Below are 16,538 nucleotides of genomic sequence, written 5' to 3'. Positions count from 1 at the left end.
AAGAGGAAAGCGGAAAGCGTTCCAAGATGAAAGAAAATCGGCGGAATTGACAATAGGTCGGAAGTAAAAAACTAGTGCAAGACGAGAACGAATGAAGAATCATACGAATTTGATGGAAAAGAATAATGACGAAACAATAATACAATCACATTTTTTCCTGTCTATTTAATTCACGTAATTAATAGTAACAATATCTCATAATGAAATCATTGCAAATACCTGAATGAATTTCATAATTACATCCGATCGAAAATAAATTGTTTTGCCCGAGCAATGAATTCTCTCGATGAAAATGTTCGAATAATGAAGAATCTGGCGACAATAGCAAAGGATCGATCCGAAAAACAAATCACTCGACGTTCCAGCCGTCACTTAAAAAAATCCTAAACCGATTTTCCGGGGCCCTTGATCGGTAATCGGAATCGTTTCGACCCGCGCTCGTGTCATCGGATCGATTCGAAATTGAAACGAGCCGCGGTCGGAAAAACATTTTATCGTTCGGATACGCAAGAAAAATACGTCGCACCGTATCCATTCCTCGTTGCCGTTAAATTAACAAATGCGCGCCGTTACCGATGTGCACCTCGCTGAATTCCAATTATTCCGTTGATCGGTCGCCGTGTGATTCGCGAAATTATTAGATGTAACCGTCCAATCTGCTTCCATAACATTCTCCTCTTTCGCGTTTCCAGAGCTAGTTGCTATATCGCGTTTAACCATTAATCGATTGTTCGACAAAAATTAAATAAATAAATAAATCTTTGGAATCCAAAAATTTCGAAAGTGAGATCGGATAGATGGAATAGAAGGAAGAAGGGTGGACGCGATGCATTGTCCTCGAAGAGGTTTCGACGATTAGATAGAAAAGAGAGACGAGGCGAGGGAAGGAAACGATATAACGGCGTCCAAGTTTCGTGGCGAGAGCCGCGGTCGGATGAGAATTATTCAAGGATTTTCCAGATAATGCAATAACGTAGCGGCGCCCACCGCCGTGAGAAATTAGCGGCATGAATTATGAATGAGACCGACTTCGCCGGCCGTTTATCTTCTTTAATGTTTCTTGGCGTCTTTCGTTGGACGAGACTACCAACGGTGTGTCGTGCTACTCGTGATTTCTTACCTCTTTGTCCACCTTTTTCGCCGCCACGGTGGTATCGATGATAAATTAATAGCTCGATTATTTTTTTCTTTTTTTTTTTTTCGTACAAATGGAAAGAAATTAAGATTGGATTCTTAAAGAGAATCATTATTGGGCTTTGGATATTGGATACTCTAGTTCGCCTGGAATTGACTACTTGGAGTTGTCGAATTGATACGAATCTCATGTGAATAGGAAATGGCAAGTGCCACTTGATTCTTATATTCTTCCTTTCCTTTCCTATTCATGTTTGCCAAAAATGCGGCAGATCAATATTCTCCGTCCCCAGCGGCACCCCCCTTTTCTCTAGATAACAGCTCTGCGCAAAAACAGAAAATACGGTCTCTGTTTTTATATCGCATCGACAATAGAAAAAAAAAAAAATTGATACGACAAATACGGTCTCATCGATTCTTCGATGGAAGAAAATTGTTGTGATATTTCCGTTCCATTACAATTTCCAAACGCGAAACGAGCAGCGTCAAAAATATCAACGTTTTGCAGTTGTTCACATTCGGTGGTCGGTGGCAGTTACACTTCGAACACCCGTTAAATTCAATTAGATAATTAGTCGGGAACACGATAGAGCAGCGAGTGCTTCGTCGACGTTTTTCACCCTTCTGCCTCGTTGAGAGTGGCACTAGAGCCAGTTCAACGAAAACCGCGTCATCCTACCAACGACGATGAGATAGGAATGTTCATTGTCATAGCACGCACGGTTTTCTGTCCGAGAGGATGTTCGACGACCGCGTCCCTTTCTCTCCTCGTACTTTACTTTCTTTGTGTCGACCAATTTCTTTTTTGATCCTCGATGCATCGGAACGAGCCACCTTTTTAAAGTCGCCTCGCCTGCCTTTTTCACTCTTGCTCGATTCCAGTTTACCACGATTAATTAGCGAAATACTAAAGATCCTTCCTCTCCCCGTGACAAAGATTCGTCAAGTTTAAATTAAAACGGATATTTTTCTTATATATTTATATTTCGAATGGATAATAGTTAGTTTTTCGTATACTTCTCGAGAATTAATTCTGCGCATCAATTTATTACGCGCATGAATGCCTTCAGGGTTAAACTGACAACGAAAAGTAGGAATGACATTTGCATCGAAACAACAATGAATAATTCACAATGTGATATATGAATGATAATTTATTAATTCGGTTAATTGCGCGACCGCGAATATTCTTCGACGATATTCAAATAGAAATCGTAGTAGTATTGAATTGTTAACACGATGCAGAAAATTTAATCGAGCTATTCGTATAATAATCGTATGGATTTTCTTCCATCGATTATTTACGTCTCGATAAAAAAAAAAAGCTCTCGTTATTACGAAATTAACGAAAATCTATCTTCGATTAAATAGATGAAATTTACACGACGAATGACACACATTCTTCGTTTCATTCACTGATAAAATATTGAAACGCGTTAAATATCCTCTAATTAGCGTTATTGTATAAAATTAATCCTTTGTTCGGGTTCCATTCCAATTCCATCTCTTGACCCTTGGAATTAGTTAAATATACGCGTACATTTTATCTCGATTTCGTGACACATATTCCAACGAATGATACATATATATATTTTTTTCCAAAACACAGAACACGGGGTGTACACTCTCCCATTTTGTCTTTCCCTCTCATCTTCCTTTCCCCTCCATTTTTTGTTTTTAGATCGCAAATAATGAAACCTGTGTATATTTTTTTCAAAAAAAAAAGAGAAAGGCCAGCTTTTGAAATGATGCAATATGAAATACAATACGACGTGACGTTCGTTCATCCCAAATATTCGCGGTAGCTGCGTGTATTATTTTAATCTGTTCTCGAAACTCGATGCGTTTTATCGGGTATTCTCATTTCAAATTCGCGAGCGGAACTGAGGCGTGTAATGCATAACAAAGAGATAGAGAGAGAGAGAGAGAGAAAAGAAGAAGAAACAAGATAAAATGTTACGGTTTTAAATCGAATCAGGTTGTTCGATGATAAAGCAATTACAAGTTGAACGAACAGTTTCAACATGAACACTTTTGCACGGCGAAACAATCGTCAAGTAACCGACAACTGTTCCCACTAATAACCATTCTGGCAATTATCCAAATAATTCGTGTTAACATGAACCTCATCAAGACTTTCCTCCAACTTCCGACCAACGAACCCGAATAGAATTACACCCAATCGAACAATCAACCATCGTAATTGCTTTCCCCACTTCTCCATATTCTTTCTACCCCTGATTCCCTCGAAATTGCACCGTTTCAAACTTTCGTTTCAATCACGCGTTGTCATCTCCTATCTACTTTCCATAATTTCCCTACGAACGTATACATCCCTCTCGTCTCGAAATTCTTCATACACGAAGAATACATCGTCGATGCATCGTCGAAACAAATCTCATGTCCCAAACTGGATAACTGAATACATAAATATATTTATATTTCGATTACATAAAACCGGACTAACGCACGAATTGTCTCAATTTCAATTACAATCATTCTCCTTTCCCCCTATTCCTGTATCTGGCTCGAATCGAGTTGCCAAATTTCCACGGAGATCCCGGGGCCGGAAGTTGGGTGATTCGGTATTCGCGGAAGGAATGCTGGAAAATACAAGCTCGATACCGCCGCGACATCCTAATTCGTGCACGAAGGTTGTTCGCGAACTTAGTTTTACGCTCGTAGCCAATGCAATCACCGTTTCGAAGAAACACCGGTAGATATCCCAGGGAAAATGTACAAGCGTGGGATAAGGTAGGTCGTGCACGATTTCCTATACGGGATATGACCTTATTCCCCTTATCTGTTCGCCACGCTCGTATCAAAGATATTTTTATATGCGCATGTGAAACGGTATTCCGGGGTGGTGCACGCGAGACGAGACGGTTGTCTTACGAGATCATCTTATTGTTCGCCGAATTTCGCTCCCGGCCCTCCCATTGGACCACCCGCACGGTTCTACGGGAAATCTGATCGAACGTACGATAACAGGAAGGAAGTTTTATACGTTGGAGATAGACCTGACATTGGGATTAAACGTGGAATTTTTGATGAAATCGCAGTGCATATTATTTTAAATACGACAAAATATCTTGATTAGCGAGAGATTGGTGAGAGATTAAGGGAAGAATGATCGTAAGAAGGATGCAGGTATAGAGCTAGAGTTGTATTTTATGGATCGAGTCTGTGATATGAAAATCGACGAGCTATTATTAATATGAGAAAGCAATCAATTGAAATTGTTAAGGATCGTTAATTAATTCTCGTGATATTTTAAAATCGATGGAAACTACGTTCCTTCTATTCCTTCTTTTTATTTATCGTTTAATTTTGTTTGCAGTAAAATCGGATTTTTATATTCAAACACAAACTGGATTTAAACGCGATGCAATCTTGGGGGACGAAGTCCCGATTACAGGATGCTCCGTGCATCGTAACATCGAATTCATAAATTCTGATTTGCGCATTCAAAATGCGATAAACGTTAACTCCACGATGATATATGCGGGTTAAGCTCGAGCATTCTAAATTTCTCGCAAATCTGGTGTCCCGATCCATTGCGGGGGACGCAGTTCCCCCTCCCCCCCCATCCATCCATCATTCGAGCTGTTGCTCTTTCCCGTGACGAACGCTCTCTTCGACGCGTTTTTCATTAATTGAAGTAATCTGACAGGTACACGCTTCAAGTCGATAAACAACGATATAAACTCAACGTGAAAAGTTCCTCAGAAACTCAGAATATTCGTCCTCTTCGATTAATCGAAGGAATAATCTTCATTTTTATTCGATTCTACTTTACCCTTTCGCCGATATTCCTTTATACACATCCCCATCCTTTTTACCATTTGTCTATTTAGCATCGTCCTTTGCCGCTTTTTAAAACACGTCTGCGTCATAAACCGGAGCCGATGAACCGACCTCTCGTCTCAAAGAGACTTTACGTCACCGATATCCTCGACATCGATAAAAAACACGGGTCAAACGATCACCGATAAAAAAAAATCATCGTAAAACATGATAGAAGAGGTTCGTCTTTCTCACGGGGGGGCAGGGCACCTGCCGATCGATCCATAAGATCCCGAACATTTGCAAAACGATCGAGGATAAATCGGGGGCGAGGAGGGTGAGAGAGAAGCTTGCGACGGTTGAGCAGATTTTACGCGTGACACGAAGGACTTGCGGAGGTCGTGGTGGGAGCGGAATAAAATCGCGGGTAAGAGGTGCAAGTTGCGCATCAGGGGCGTACCGACCCCATGGGTACCACGGTTATAAAACCCGTCCCATATTTTTCGACCATGTTTCGTGTCGCCACGTTTTACGAATGCACGCCGCGACCCTCGTCGACTTCCGCTCGGACCGGGGATTTAATCGCGACGACACGAGGAAACAACGTTGTAAAGTTTACGCCACCAGAGACACGGTCTGTTATGATTTTCTCTGGATGAAACGTTGAATTAGAAGAGATGAACTGCTGGGTAAGAGATATTTTTAATTTTTCTCTCTCTCTCTCTCTCTCGTCTACTTTTTTCTCTTTTAACTTTCTCTTCGTAGATTTTACTCGTCATTTTCTTCGTCCGTTTTCTCTTTTTCGTTTTATTTTTTTTTTTTTTTTTACTTATTAATGTTTCTTTTTTATTCCGATTAACGTGTGTCTTTTAAGTTTCTTTTTTTAACGAAAGAGAGAAAGGGTTAGAAAGTTTTAATTCATTTTTCGAGACGAATCGAAAATTGGTGAAACGGCTACCGATTAAAGATAGTGAAATTTTCTCTATGGAAGAGAGAGAATTATTGAATCGACTTACATGTGCTTGACGAGAATGTACCCTCTTTGTTTTTACGATATACAACTCCGTTCATTCTTCTTCTTTCTTTCTCTGCAATTGCTTCGCATGAGTGTATTTAATTAACGCGCGACTCTTCTAATCGTAATTAATGATACGAAGATAATACTGGTGAAAAACGTTGTTTGTCGCGTAAAAACCGAGAATTACTTCCATTTACGAGGATTCTAATTTTACTAATGTGATTATCTTACGATGTAGAATAGATGTTACTAACATTGTCAAAGTCAATTCCCTTACAAATTTAACTCTCTTACATCACGCGACTTTACACCCAGATTATAAAAGCATCCATACAGTAATCAAAATGTGATATTCATTTTTCATTTTTCATTTCAACCATGATATTCATCTTCGTGTCAATTTTTATATAAAAATAAATTTTTTATATAGCTAAATGATTTCTAATATATCACTTGTTAAAATTTGTATTCAATATATTTTTAACATATTTAAAATAGATAATTTTTTAAACTGGGGAAACGTGGGAGTGTTTCACATTTTTTTTGATGTCCGATCAAGATATACAATCACCTCACGTCCTCGCTTAAAGAGAAAATTTGCACATTCGTGGTTGTGGTACGAGAGAGGCGATATCAAAATGTATAATTTATGAAATATACTTGGTATTCTTAACATTAATATAAATATTAATAAAAATAAAATCGTATTAATCTTTTAACAAGAATTTGGCGGAAAGAGATTGAACGTCACGATCTCTTCAACTCTAAATTTAATCCTTATACAAAAAGGGATGACTTTCGTTCTTTCCTTTATTCAAAAATTATCTTATCATTTCACTGTACGAGGAAATTTGCCAACGAAATTTCAAAAATCGGTAAGATACAAGACTATATATAGAGAAAAATAGATCTCGTTTAAAAATATCCTTAACGAAATACACTAACAAACGAGGGGAAAAATAGAAACTCGAAGCAACAACGAATATATCATTATTTTTCAATATTTGGAATCTGAGGGAAACCCTCCGGTGAAATATCGAATGGAAGAGAGGATCTATCCAAGCCCAAGTTCGACCGACATTCAAACCTCGTCCAAGACGGAAATATGAAGAAGCGTTACACGTGTATCGACTGCGGGTGCACCGTGGCAGTTTCGTGCCTCGCTTTATCGCGAGACCGAAACTAGGCTACAGTCGCTTCACCACCCCGAAGCTCTCAAGGAAAGTGGAAATTCCTCGAGGAGGCGAACTGTTCGCAAAAAGACGATGGTTACCGCGAAACATCGCGAGCGTGTCGCGATCAGCCGAGTAAAAACGACGTCTCGCGTCTCTTTGGAAGAACAGTAATTACTCGTACAAACTCTCGAAACTGTGTTCGTCTACACTTACGCGGAAGAAGGGGAGAAAAAGTTGGAAGGAGTTTGCCAACGATTAATGCGATCACTCGTCAAAGAAATGGAATTTAAATTGTTTAGGAGGAGGAAAAAGAATTTGAGAACTGAAATATTTGTCAATTGTAAATAAAATCATACAATCGTATATTTTTACTAAAAGATAGATAGAATTATACGATGAAATTATTAAAGCTGTCGATATGTGTGCGAAAATGTTGTTATTTTTTAAGTGTCACGAAGAGGACTTAGTTGCAAAGGTATAATATCTATAGATAAAAATTTCATTCTGTTAAATATCTAATACGTGATACAAATTAATACTCGTTATTTTAGAAAAAAGAAAAAGAGAATTTTGAAGATGGATTTGGGTTAGTCCCATTCTCGCAGAAAAGATGAAAATAATTGAACAGTGGTTGGATGACCGAACAAAGAGAAGCGAAATGAAATATACACGAAAATTTAAGGTAAAATTATGCGAAGCGAATAAGGTTTGAAAAGGAGGACGAAGGTTGGCAAAGGTGAACGTCCACACTAAGAGAGGAACTCGCCCACAAATAACACGACTCGGTTTCCCTGCCGTTTCGCGACTGCGTCTCGGAAAAAAAAAAAAAGAAAAAAGGAAGAGAGGAGAGTGCGTCTTCTAACATCATCTTGAGATTAGGGCCGAGCAAGATGCCGGAAGTCTCCGTTGACGAACTGTTGGTTAAACAGAGCACGAAAGTCCAACGAGGAAATGGAGGGCGAGATCTCGCCAGGCGTAAAAGACTTTACACCGATGTGCACCGTGTTTCGTCCACCAGGGGAGGTGGAAGAGAAAGAAGAAGAAGAAAAACGTGGGCGAGAGAGAGAGAGAGAAGAAATATAGAAGGAATATAAAATGTTAGCAAAGAGAGTGAGGGGAGAAAGAAAGAGTTGGCGATGTTCAGCATAGGTGTAACGGTTTCTGCGACCTATTTCCGGTTGGCTGGCATGAATAAAGGTGTTTATTTTTCCTGTAGCACGAGCAACGCCCTCCTCCTTTATTCTCTTGCAAATCCACAAGCACGAGGATAGAATCGGGTGAAATATATGAATATCGGAACACCGTGTACTGTTAAATAGCAGTAGTCTACGTTCTCGAACAAAATTGATATTTAAATTTGTTAAGATTCGAACGATAAGGGAGAGAAATTGGAAACTCGAAGGGGGAGTCGAGAATGGAGGGAATAGTTATAATCGAGTTACCTGATCTCCCGAGTCCGCGTCGAGGTTAGTTTCCGAGACCTCCGAAACATCCTCGATGACGGAGTCACCGATCGTACTGTTGTCGCTGACCACGAGGCCCAGCAGGCATATCTGAAACAGAATGGTCGTCGATGTGTTAGTAAAAAATTTCTAAAATATTGGATCCTCTTAAAAAAAAAAGTTTATTCCTTATTCAAACGAATGATTCATTATTCAACGTCGAATTTCAATTGTTGTTATTTTAATTATTATTAAATCCTTATTTAAACTTTGATTGGTTTTCTGTAATATCATAGCGAAACGTATCGCTGTTTATTTTGATTGCGAAAGAATCGAGGATCGATCGTGTAATAGAAAAAAAAAAAAAAAAAAAAAGAAAAAAAGAAGTAACGCTTGGTTTCCCTCGTCATGAGAGTTTCGTGTCGTTGTGTCGTCGAAATAAACGGACGCGTTAGGTGAATGAGGGTGGCGCAATTTAATTGTAGCCGTACTTCCGTCCAAAAACGGATACCCACTTTCTAGTATTACCGTGCAAGGCGGAACTTTTATAACGAGTCCGAGGCCCTGTTTCATCGCGCTCTGAATTTCGTGTCGCTGATTTTTTCTCCGGAAAACTCTGGACGATCCATATTTCCTGAGGGGTCGTCAAAGTTGTGTGATGCACTTTTATCGAACCATAATTTTATGTTCCATTTAGTTCTTTAGCCTGTTTTTTCTTTCAAATGAATATATTTTAAATAAATGTAATTAATAAATAAATAATAGTCACTATTTTCTAATCTGAACAAATCGTTTCTCGAAAGCGTGTTAGATATATTTCTCGCATTGCATATGTGTAAATTTATTAAGTTACGTTATATCTTCATTTCTCTTGAAAACTGTTAACACGCATCACCATGTTTTGTTTGTTTCAACTTGATTAAATTTCTTCGCAATAAAAAATTCATTTTAAAATTGTCAGAGATTTTAATGTTTAATAATAATGTGAAAGTATGTTTGCAGAACATATAACAACAGAAATGTCACGCGAAACTAAGTCTAACGCTTGACGCGCGTTATTAGCGATAAATTCAGACACCTAGACCGCCCTGTAATTAAAGGTTAACGATAGGCGCCTCGAGTCTTTAGAAAATGAACTCGTACGGTTTGAAATTAGTAAAACGGGGCAAAGATACTCTTGGCTCATTGATTTTACGATCACGATGTTTACCGACTTGTTATTAGTCGATTACGTTTAGATTTCTAATAATTTTTAGGATACTCGTTCTCCAATCTTGGGTTCGAAATGAAAATTTCGAAAAGAAAATCTGTTCATCGATTGTTCGTATTAATAAATCATTCGTGAGATAATATTTTTCCTTCCCAAATTTTCTTCCAAGGAAACGTTCATTTCAAATATTTCATATAATAGTAAAGGATAGAATTATACTTGGATCCCTTATACTTGGTCAAATTTCGGCCATTATTAATTAGAGTACAATGACGTCATTTGAGGTTGAGTAAAGTTAGGCGTTTATTCGCAATCGTACAAGCGATCATTAATGAGATTGAACGAGGAAGTTTCAAAATATTCGGAGACTATAATTCTCCGTGGAAATTGATCAAGTCGTAATACTTGGTAGGGGCTTCCTATTGAAACTGGGAAGTCATTATTCATCGTACGATCATTATGATTAGCCAATCGACCACCTAGGGCGTTCGCCGGTGAACGCGTAGAGCTCGTCTCCGAAATAAAAAAAGAGGAAAGAAAAAGCAGAAAATTATAGTGATCAAGAACCGACGATCGATTAACTGATCACCGTTATTATCTTGCTAGTAATACGCGCGCCTAACTATTGATATCGTTTAATCGTGACAAACATGCTCGCTATCGACTTTAAAGCGGTAATTCATAAGAAATTTTATTTCATCCTCGTGAAAATTAAACGTGATGTATTGCTACCTGGATTGGCCTAATTTGAATCAAATTAGTTTAATTTGTAAATTATACGCTGCTACTTTAATAATTGGAAAATTAGCAGTCTAGCAGTCTAGTAATTAAGAATTAAAATCATTAGAGAGATTACACGAGTATATACACGAGTTACAAGTTATCACTAATAAATTCTAAATAACAAAAAATTATATATAAAAGTTACAAAGTGAAAAAGCTTAAAACCGTCGATGAAATCAATAACTATCCACGACTTCTCTCTTATCGTTTAATCATTAATATTAATAACTACTACAAATTATTCAATAGAAGAACAAATATCTAAATTACAGAAAAACGCGAAACAATATTGGGAATAAAATAAAATATTCGCTCAACGATCGGACGGTAAAATAATTTCGGTAACTAGAATATAGATGAATAGATATAAAAACACACAGTTTAGACTAAACGTAGGGGAGGTATCGATACAAAAGCGTAACGTATGCGTGTCACGTGCACGCCCGTCCACCGGACAATAATATCGATGAATAACCGAGATTGAAATACGCGCTCGCTCGAGGGATGCGCCGTCGATATGGATTTCGATCGCACGTATAACATATACGTATATAATATTGATAGCTCGAAACGAAGCTGGTTAAATTTATGCCCGACACGGTCCCACTAACGAGACGTTCGCGCTCGATACCGTTTAATTCTTATCTTATCCCCGTTGATTGGCTCGCGTGCCGTGGCTGGATTAACGCCGTCGGTCTACATTAATACCGGTAATTAACTTAGTCTCCCGCCTCGACACGACCTGAATCGGTGCCACGAAGGTTCGACACCGACTTTCCAAACTTCCTTCGTGGCCGCGATCAAAAACGCGCCCCCGGTAATTGAATCGATCGCGGCTCGATTAATGACCCGTCACTCCTGTTATCGACTTCCCTTAACAGATATGCCCGGTTAAAGAAACTCTCTTTACTTCTTGCTCCAGGCTTTTTAACGATGGCGTGTCCAAGTGGGTTATTTTATTGGTTTAGCCAATTATTCGAGAACGACCCCTTTTATCGAGACGTTGCTTTCAAGGGTCTATAATTACATAAATCTTTTCCTTTTTTTTTTTTTTCTTTTTTAATGCAAGTGAAATTTCGACTTTATCCAACGATTGACAAAGCGAACTCAAAAGCAAAGTGATAAATTTGAGCTTGTTTGAAGGATGAAAAATATTTTAGTCTCGTGAAATATCGTTGTGATCTCCGTTTAGAGATGAAGCGTGCTTCGAATATTTGTATCGAGGTGTAAAGAGTATCGAGATGAGCGTCATCGATTGAAATTTCGTTCTCCGGACGATGACGCGTCTTTTTCGAGAGTTGTGCGTTTTCGTTGATGATGCCTAAAACGTGGCTCGTCTTCCATACATGTAAATTTCTTCTTCCAAGAACGAGACTTTTCAAGCCTTGTTTGTCTCGCTTCGTGTCAGGAACATCGTAGTGTGACAAAATGTCTTCGACGAGGAAACTCTTCATCCACGATAACCTTGCACACAAATATGTCTTCATTTTTTTTTAATAGTGACTTCCTATCTTCCAGGATCCAAACTCTTTACATGGATAAAACAATTTTTTACTTTTTTTCCACTACGTTCAAGAGATGAAATTGATTAATTAAGAGATCCTTATGGGATTAACAAAAAGAAACTATCGGATAAATTTAAAAAAATAATCTTTCATTAGTTCGTATATAAAAAAATATCGAAAAAGGAAGTACATCGATCTTCAGTTTTACGATATTTGAATATTTTCTGAATATTTTCCTTTACTATATTCTGTTAATAAAATTCTCTATTCTCCTTTACTTTAACAATCTCGAGAGAATCAAATTCTCGCTGATGAGAGGAGTTTCAAAGAAATATCATCTGATCGATCTCAACATGATCAGAAAGAAAAATAGGTAGTATTCAGAATGTGGAACACGGATCATCGGTGATCCTGAACGTTTCGCGTATAAAATCATTTTTCAGTCTATGCCCGAGGAGTATACGAGGCAGCGATTTATCTCGTCAATCAAAGGGCCGCTTTATCGTTGGAGAAAAATTGATATTCGATTACGTGGCCCCCTATCCGAGAAGCTTCGTTGCCATTTTCGAAACGAGCCTCCACCACCCGCCGATGAAGAACACGGGACGCTACTTTGCGCTCCCGTGTGAATAAGATTCATTTTCGTGCCGCGAGAAATTAATATCGGAGGAGTGGAAGGATACCTTGGCCTCGCTAAAAGGCGGTCCATGTAGATAGATTAGATTCTTCTCGAAGATCGGTCTAATCTTATTCGAGGGATACCTTTGAACAATGCGTTCCACTCGATCTACACGTTGTATCGCTTAAGATTACTTTCTTTTATTTATGATCACGAATCGAAGATAATCGTAAAATGATCCTGCAAAATGTTTTTTAATCTTTTTCGAACCTCAAGTCTCTATTGGCGTTGGATGTATAATACTTATAGCTCTTTTTGCGATAAAATAAAAATTTATCCAATTTTTTTAGAAAAGATAATTTCAAGGGAAAAGGGATCGAAGCAAGTTCCTCCCAAATTTTACAATTGCACAGCTTATGAAGATTTCTTGCGAATCTTGCTACACCTAGTATTGCTCGCAGAATGATATCAATTTTGAAGGTAGCAATATATCGTGCTTGTCACTTCTCACGCGGCGATGATATTCGAACGGGATAAGACCGGTTGCGCAACTCTGGAGATTTATGATCCAGTTTTCGCCCGACGCATTTGCATTATTGCATAATACAAAATTCTTACAACACTTCTTCTTTCTTTTCGATATTAACCACGAATCGTTAAAAAAATATCAAAGAAAAAATTCCTTCCAGCAAAAATTCCTTTTCGAATTATTATTCACACTTTTAAAACAAAAACGAACTATTACCAATCCCGATTCGATTCGATGCACTCTTCTCTCAGCACTTGTCTCAATTATCGATTTACGATTATCCTCGTAAATCCGTGCGGTGTACAAAAGCGAACAAGCTCGGTTATCATTCGATCGTGGTGAACCAGACACTACTCCCTCACTCCTCTTTTCTCACTCGTACGAACAAGTTGCTCGCGACCATCAACGCTTTACTCCCTCCTCCATGAATCAAACACGGGTGTTCGAACGCTAATGAAAAACGATCCTTGAGCGAGTGAAGGGGGGAGGGAGATTGATTTAATGTATCGCGCTGCCGGCGTTCGTGTCGAATCACTACCTTCCTCAAGTTGCATCGCGTAATTGCATAAAAGCGTGTGCGGTCGTTGATAAATGGCCGCGAGCTACTTAAACATTTCTCCGCTTCTCTCTCTCTCTCTCTCTCTCTCTTCTCTTGCACGCGCGCGCATAATTGTTTTCATCGATTTGGAAATGGCGTTGGACGGTTACTAATTAACGGGACGTCACGTCGACGGGATTTCGAGTTACACGGAAGAAATACGCGAATGTAGGTCAACGACAACGACGACGACGATGGCCAGTTTGTTTTCCTTCGAATAGGGTTGAAGGGTTGATTGGAAGCGAAGGTTTGGGTTAGGAGTTTGCACGATGGAGCGTGGAATTATGGAGGATTCAATGTAAAATCGATAGGTGAATTGGATAAACGAGGAGTATGGGAGAATGGGATTTTGGGAGAATCGTCGACGACACTCGGATGGAAGCCCGGAAGTCATCGGAAGTGCATGGACGTGGGAAACTACTGGGTGGAAATCGTTACCGGACTCTTCGGGATCGAATGATATACTTTCGCGAGAAGATTGACCTCTTAGGGGAATCGTCTTCGTGGATATGTAATAGCCTTGGATTTGTAAGATCCTTCCATGAACGAGTGTACAAGTTGTATCCATTAATAAGATTGTTAACCAATAGTTTTTTTTTTAGAAATAACGATGCTTAATTAATATAATGTATCTTAAAATTTCGATCGAAATCATTTAAAATTAGAAAAAAATTTGAATATCGCTGTAATCCGAAGATATTCACTTTCAACGGTCAATAAATGAAAGATCAAGCGCGAAACTTTATTCTTTGAAACGCTTTTTACGGATTATAAATTCCGTTTTCGAAATATCATCGTATAAGGAAAAAACGGTGATTATTAATAGAATAACTAATAGAATTTAACAGAATAAAAATTTCCAAATTGATGAACAATTTTTGTTTGAAAACATTTAATCTACGTACATATGGAATTAATAAACGAAAAAGAAAGATGAAAAAAAAAAAAATAAAAGATTGAAGATTATTTTTTTTACTCGATTCGATTGGCTTCCTCCCTTTCTATCATGGGAACGACGGTTTCGTCAATTCCCTTCCCACTTATAATACAATACCATTAGCGAAAGTTAATTCCCGCTCGCTCCTTCAACCCTTCCGAGTATTCTTCTTTCGTCTACATCGAAATTCAAAGTATTCGGACTATTATCCTATCTTTTAATTAACGAACACTTATTCGAGCTTACCTAAACTATTCAACAAATGGATGGAATAATTTCCATGTTGGCCATTTATTATATCCCTCCTAGATTTTATTCTCTCTCTGTTCAATTTTATTCAACGGAATTTCACGACACGAATATTTTCCACTTAAGAAAAACGACGAAAATTATTCTCGGCCGAGAAATTTTTCTCGGTGAATGATGAATCGTAAACGAAATGGGCTCCATTTACTCAACATGGCGGTCGAATACGCGTTTGTATTAGGCGCGTGTATGCTAAACCCCCATCGACGTTCGTGCGCCGTATAACCGCCCAATAGTTAAACGATAAAATCTTCCTGGACCTCCCAAGGCAAAAGGTGTTTTTCTGCCTCTTAAACGAGGTTAAACTCGTTCCACCTATCCAACGTTGATCTATAAACTGAAACACCTCTTTGTTCTCTTAAGTATCTCTAAGTCCCATAAAATAAGATTGAACCATCTCGAACGCAACGAACGGTCTTGGTATTCGTCTGCGAATTTCTTACCTCGTATTTTTCCATTTTCTTCTTTCGACTTTCTGACGCGAAATCCTTAATTTCAGAGCAGGGAAATAAATTCCGAGTAACTTGAACAGAAGTTCCAACTTAGTTTTAACTTTAATCGTTAAATCTAAAGATTTTACGTATATACGTATAATTATACGTATAATTAACTCGTTAAAAGAAATAAAATTGATTAAATATTTTCATCTATAATGTCTATGATAAAATTTAAGGGAAAAAATTTCTTTTTCGCGAATCAAACTTTATTCTTCGCTTATCAAAATCGTCGTGAAATCAAATCATTATTTCTTTTGCGGAATATCACGCAATTCCTTCAATCCTAATCTTCCAGTGAATCTTTACTTTCTGTGCGTGGAAACAGAGGACAGGCTAGCTCGCCGAGACGTGCAACGATCCCGATTATCCCACGACCCTTATCTCTCTCGTTTACCCTTATCTCTGCTCAGACTAAGCCAATTAAAGTGGCTCGTGAATTTTCCAGCCAATCGGCCTCGCTCCCGCTTAATAATACAAATCTGAAGGATCGCTGTCTATTCCCTGTCAAACTTCGTGTTGTTCCAACGTTTGGATTTTCCAAAATTAATTCAGTTTCGTTGCACACGTTCGATTGCTCAAAAATAATTTCGTAGATATCATTGGATATGAGTGACATTTATTATAAATCTGAAATTACCGCCAAGATATTGCTTAATCAGATTCGTGCCTGTCTATTTTTGCATTATTATTCTAGTTATTATTATTCTGTTATTATTTGAGATTGAAGAGGAAAATATCCGACGAAAGTTACAATGTTTTCTAAAGATTAAAGATAAAAATAATAAAATCGAAATCAATAATTAATTTTTAAATCGAGAAAATTGAATTAAAAAAAAAAAATTATTCAATTTCGTGGCGTGATCATTGTAATGTGAAATTTTAAAAATAATGAACGTTAAAAATTCAGATAATACAAAATTGATATTATTGTTGAGTGGTTTCGTCGCAGTTGCCATTTCCTGTCTCGTGGGAAAACGAAAGAATTACGGAAATGCGTCA

At 38.1% G+C, this 16,538-nt stretch overlaps 1 protein-coding gene across 5 annotated transcripts in view; it reads right to left on the bottom strand.

Annotated features, from left to right (window-relative positions):
- nolo (ADAMTS-like no long nerve cord) overlaps positions 1 to 16,538 on the bottom strand; it is a 189,040-nt gene that overhangs the window by 74,855 nt on the left and 97,647 nt on the right. For all 5 annotated transcript variants that reach the window (XM_012491503.3, XM_031918903.2, XM_031918906.2 and 2 more), the window contains one exon: positions 8,556 to 8,666. In XM_012491503.3, the coding sequence (XP_012346957.2) occupies positions 8,556 to 8,666 (111 nt within the window). The remainder of the gene's footprint in view (positions 1 to 8,555; positions 8,667 to 16,538) is intronic.

The sequence above is a fragment of the Apis florea genome, unplaced genomic scaffold (assembly GCF_048593485.1).
Source record: "Apis florea isolate Af1SG1 unplaced genomic scaffold, ASM4859348v1 contig_3325_pilon, whole genome shotgun sequence".
In the NCBI taxonomy this organism is placed as follows: domain Eukaryota; kingdom Metazoa; phylum Arthropoda; class Insecta; order Hymenoptera; family Apidae; genus Apis; species Apis florea.
Note: the sequence above shows the minus strand (reverse complement) of the source record. Positions and strands in the feature narration are given on the sequence as shown.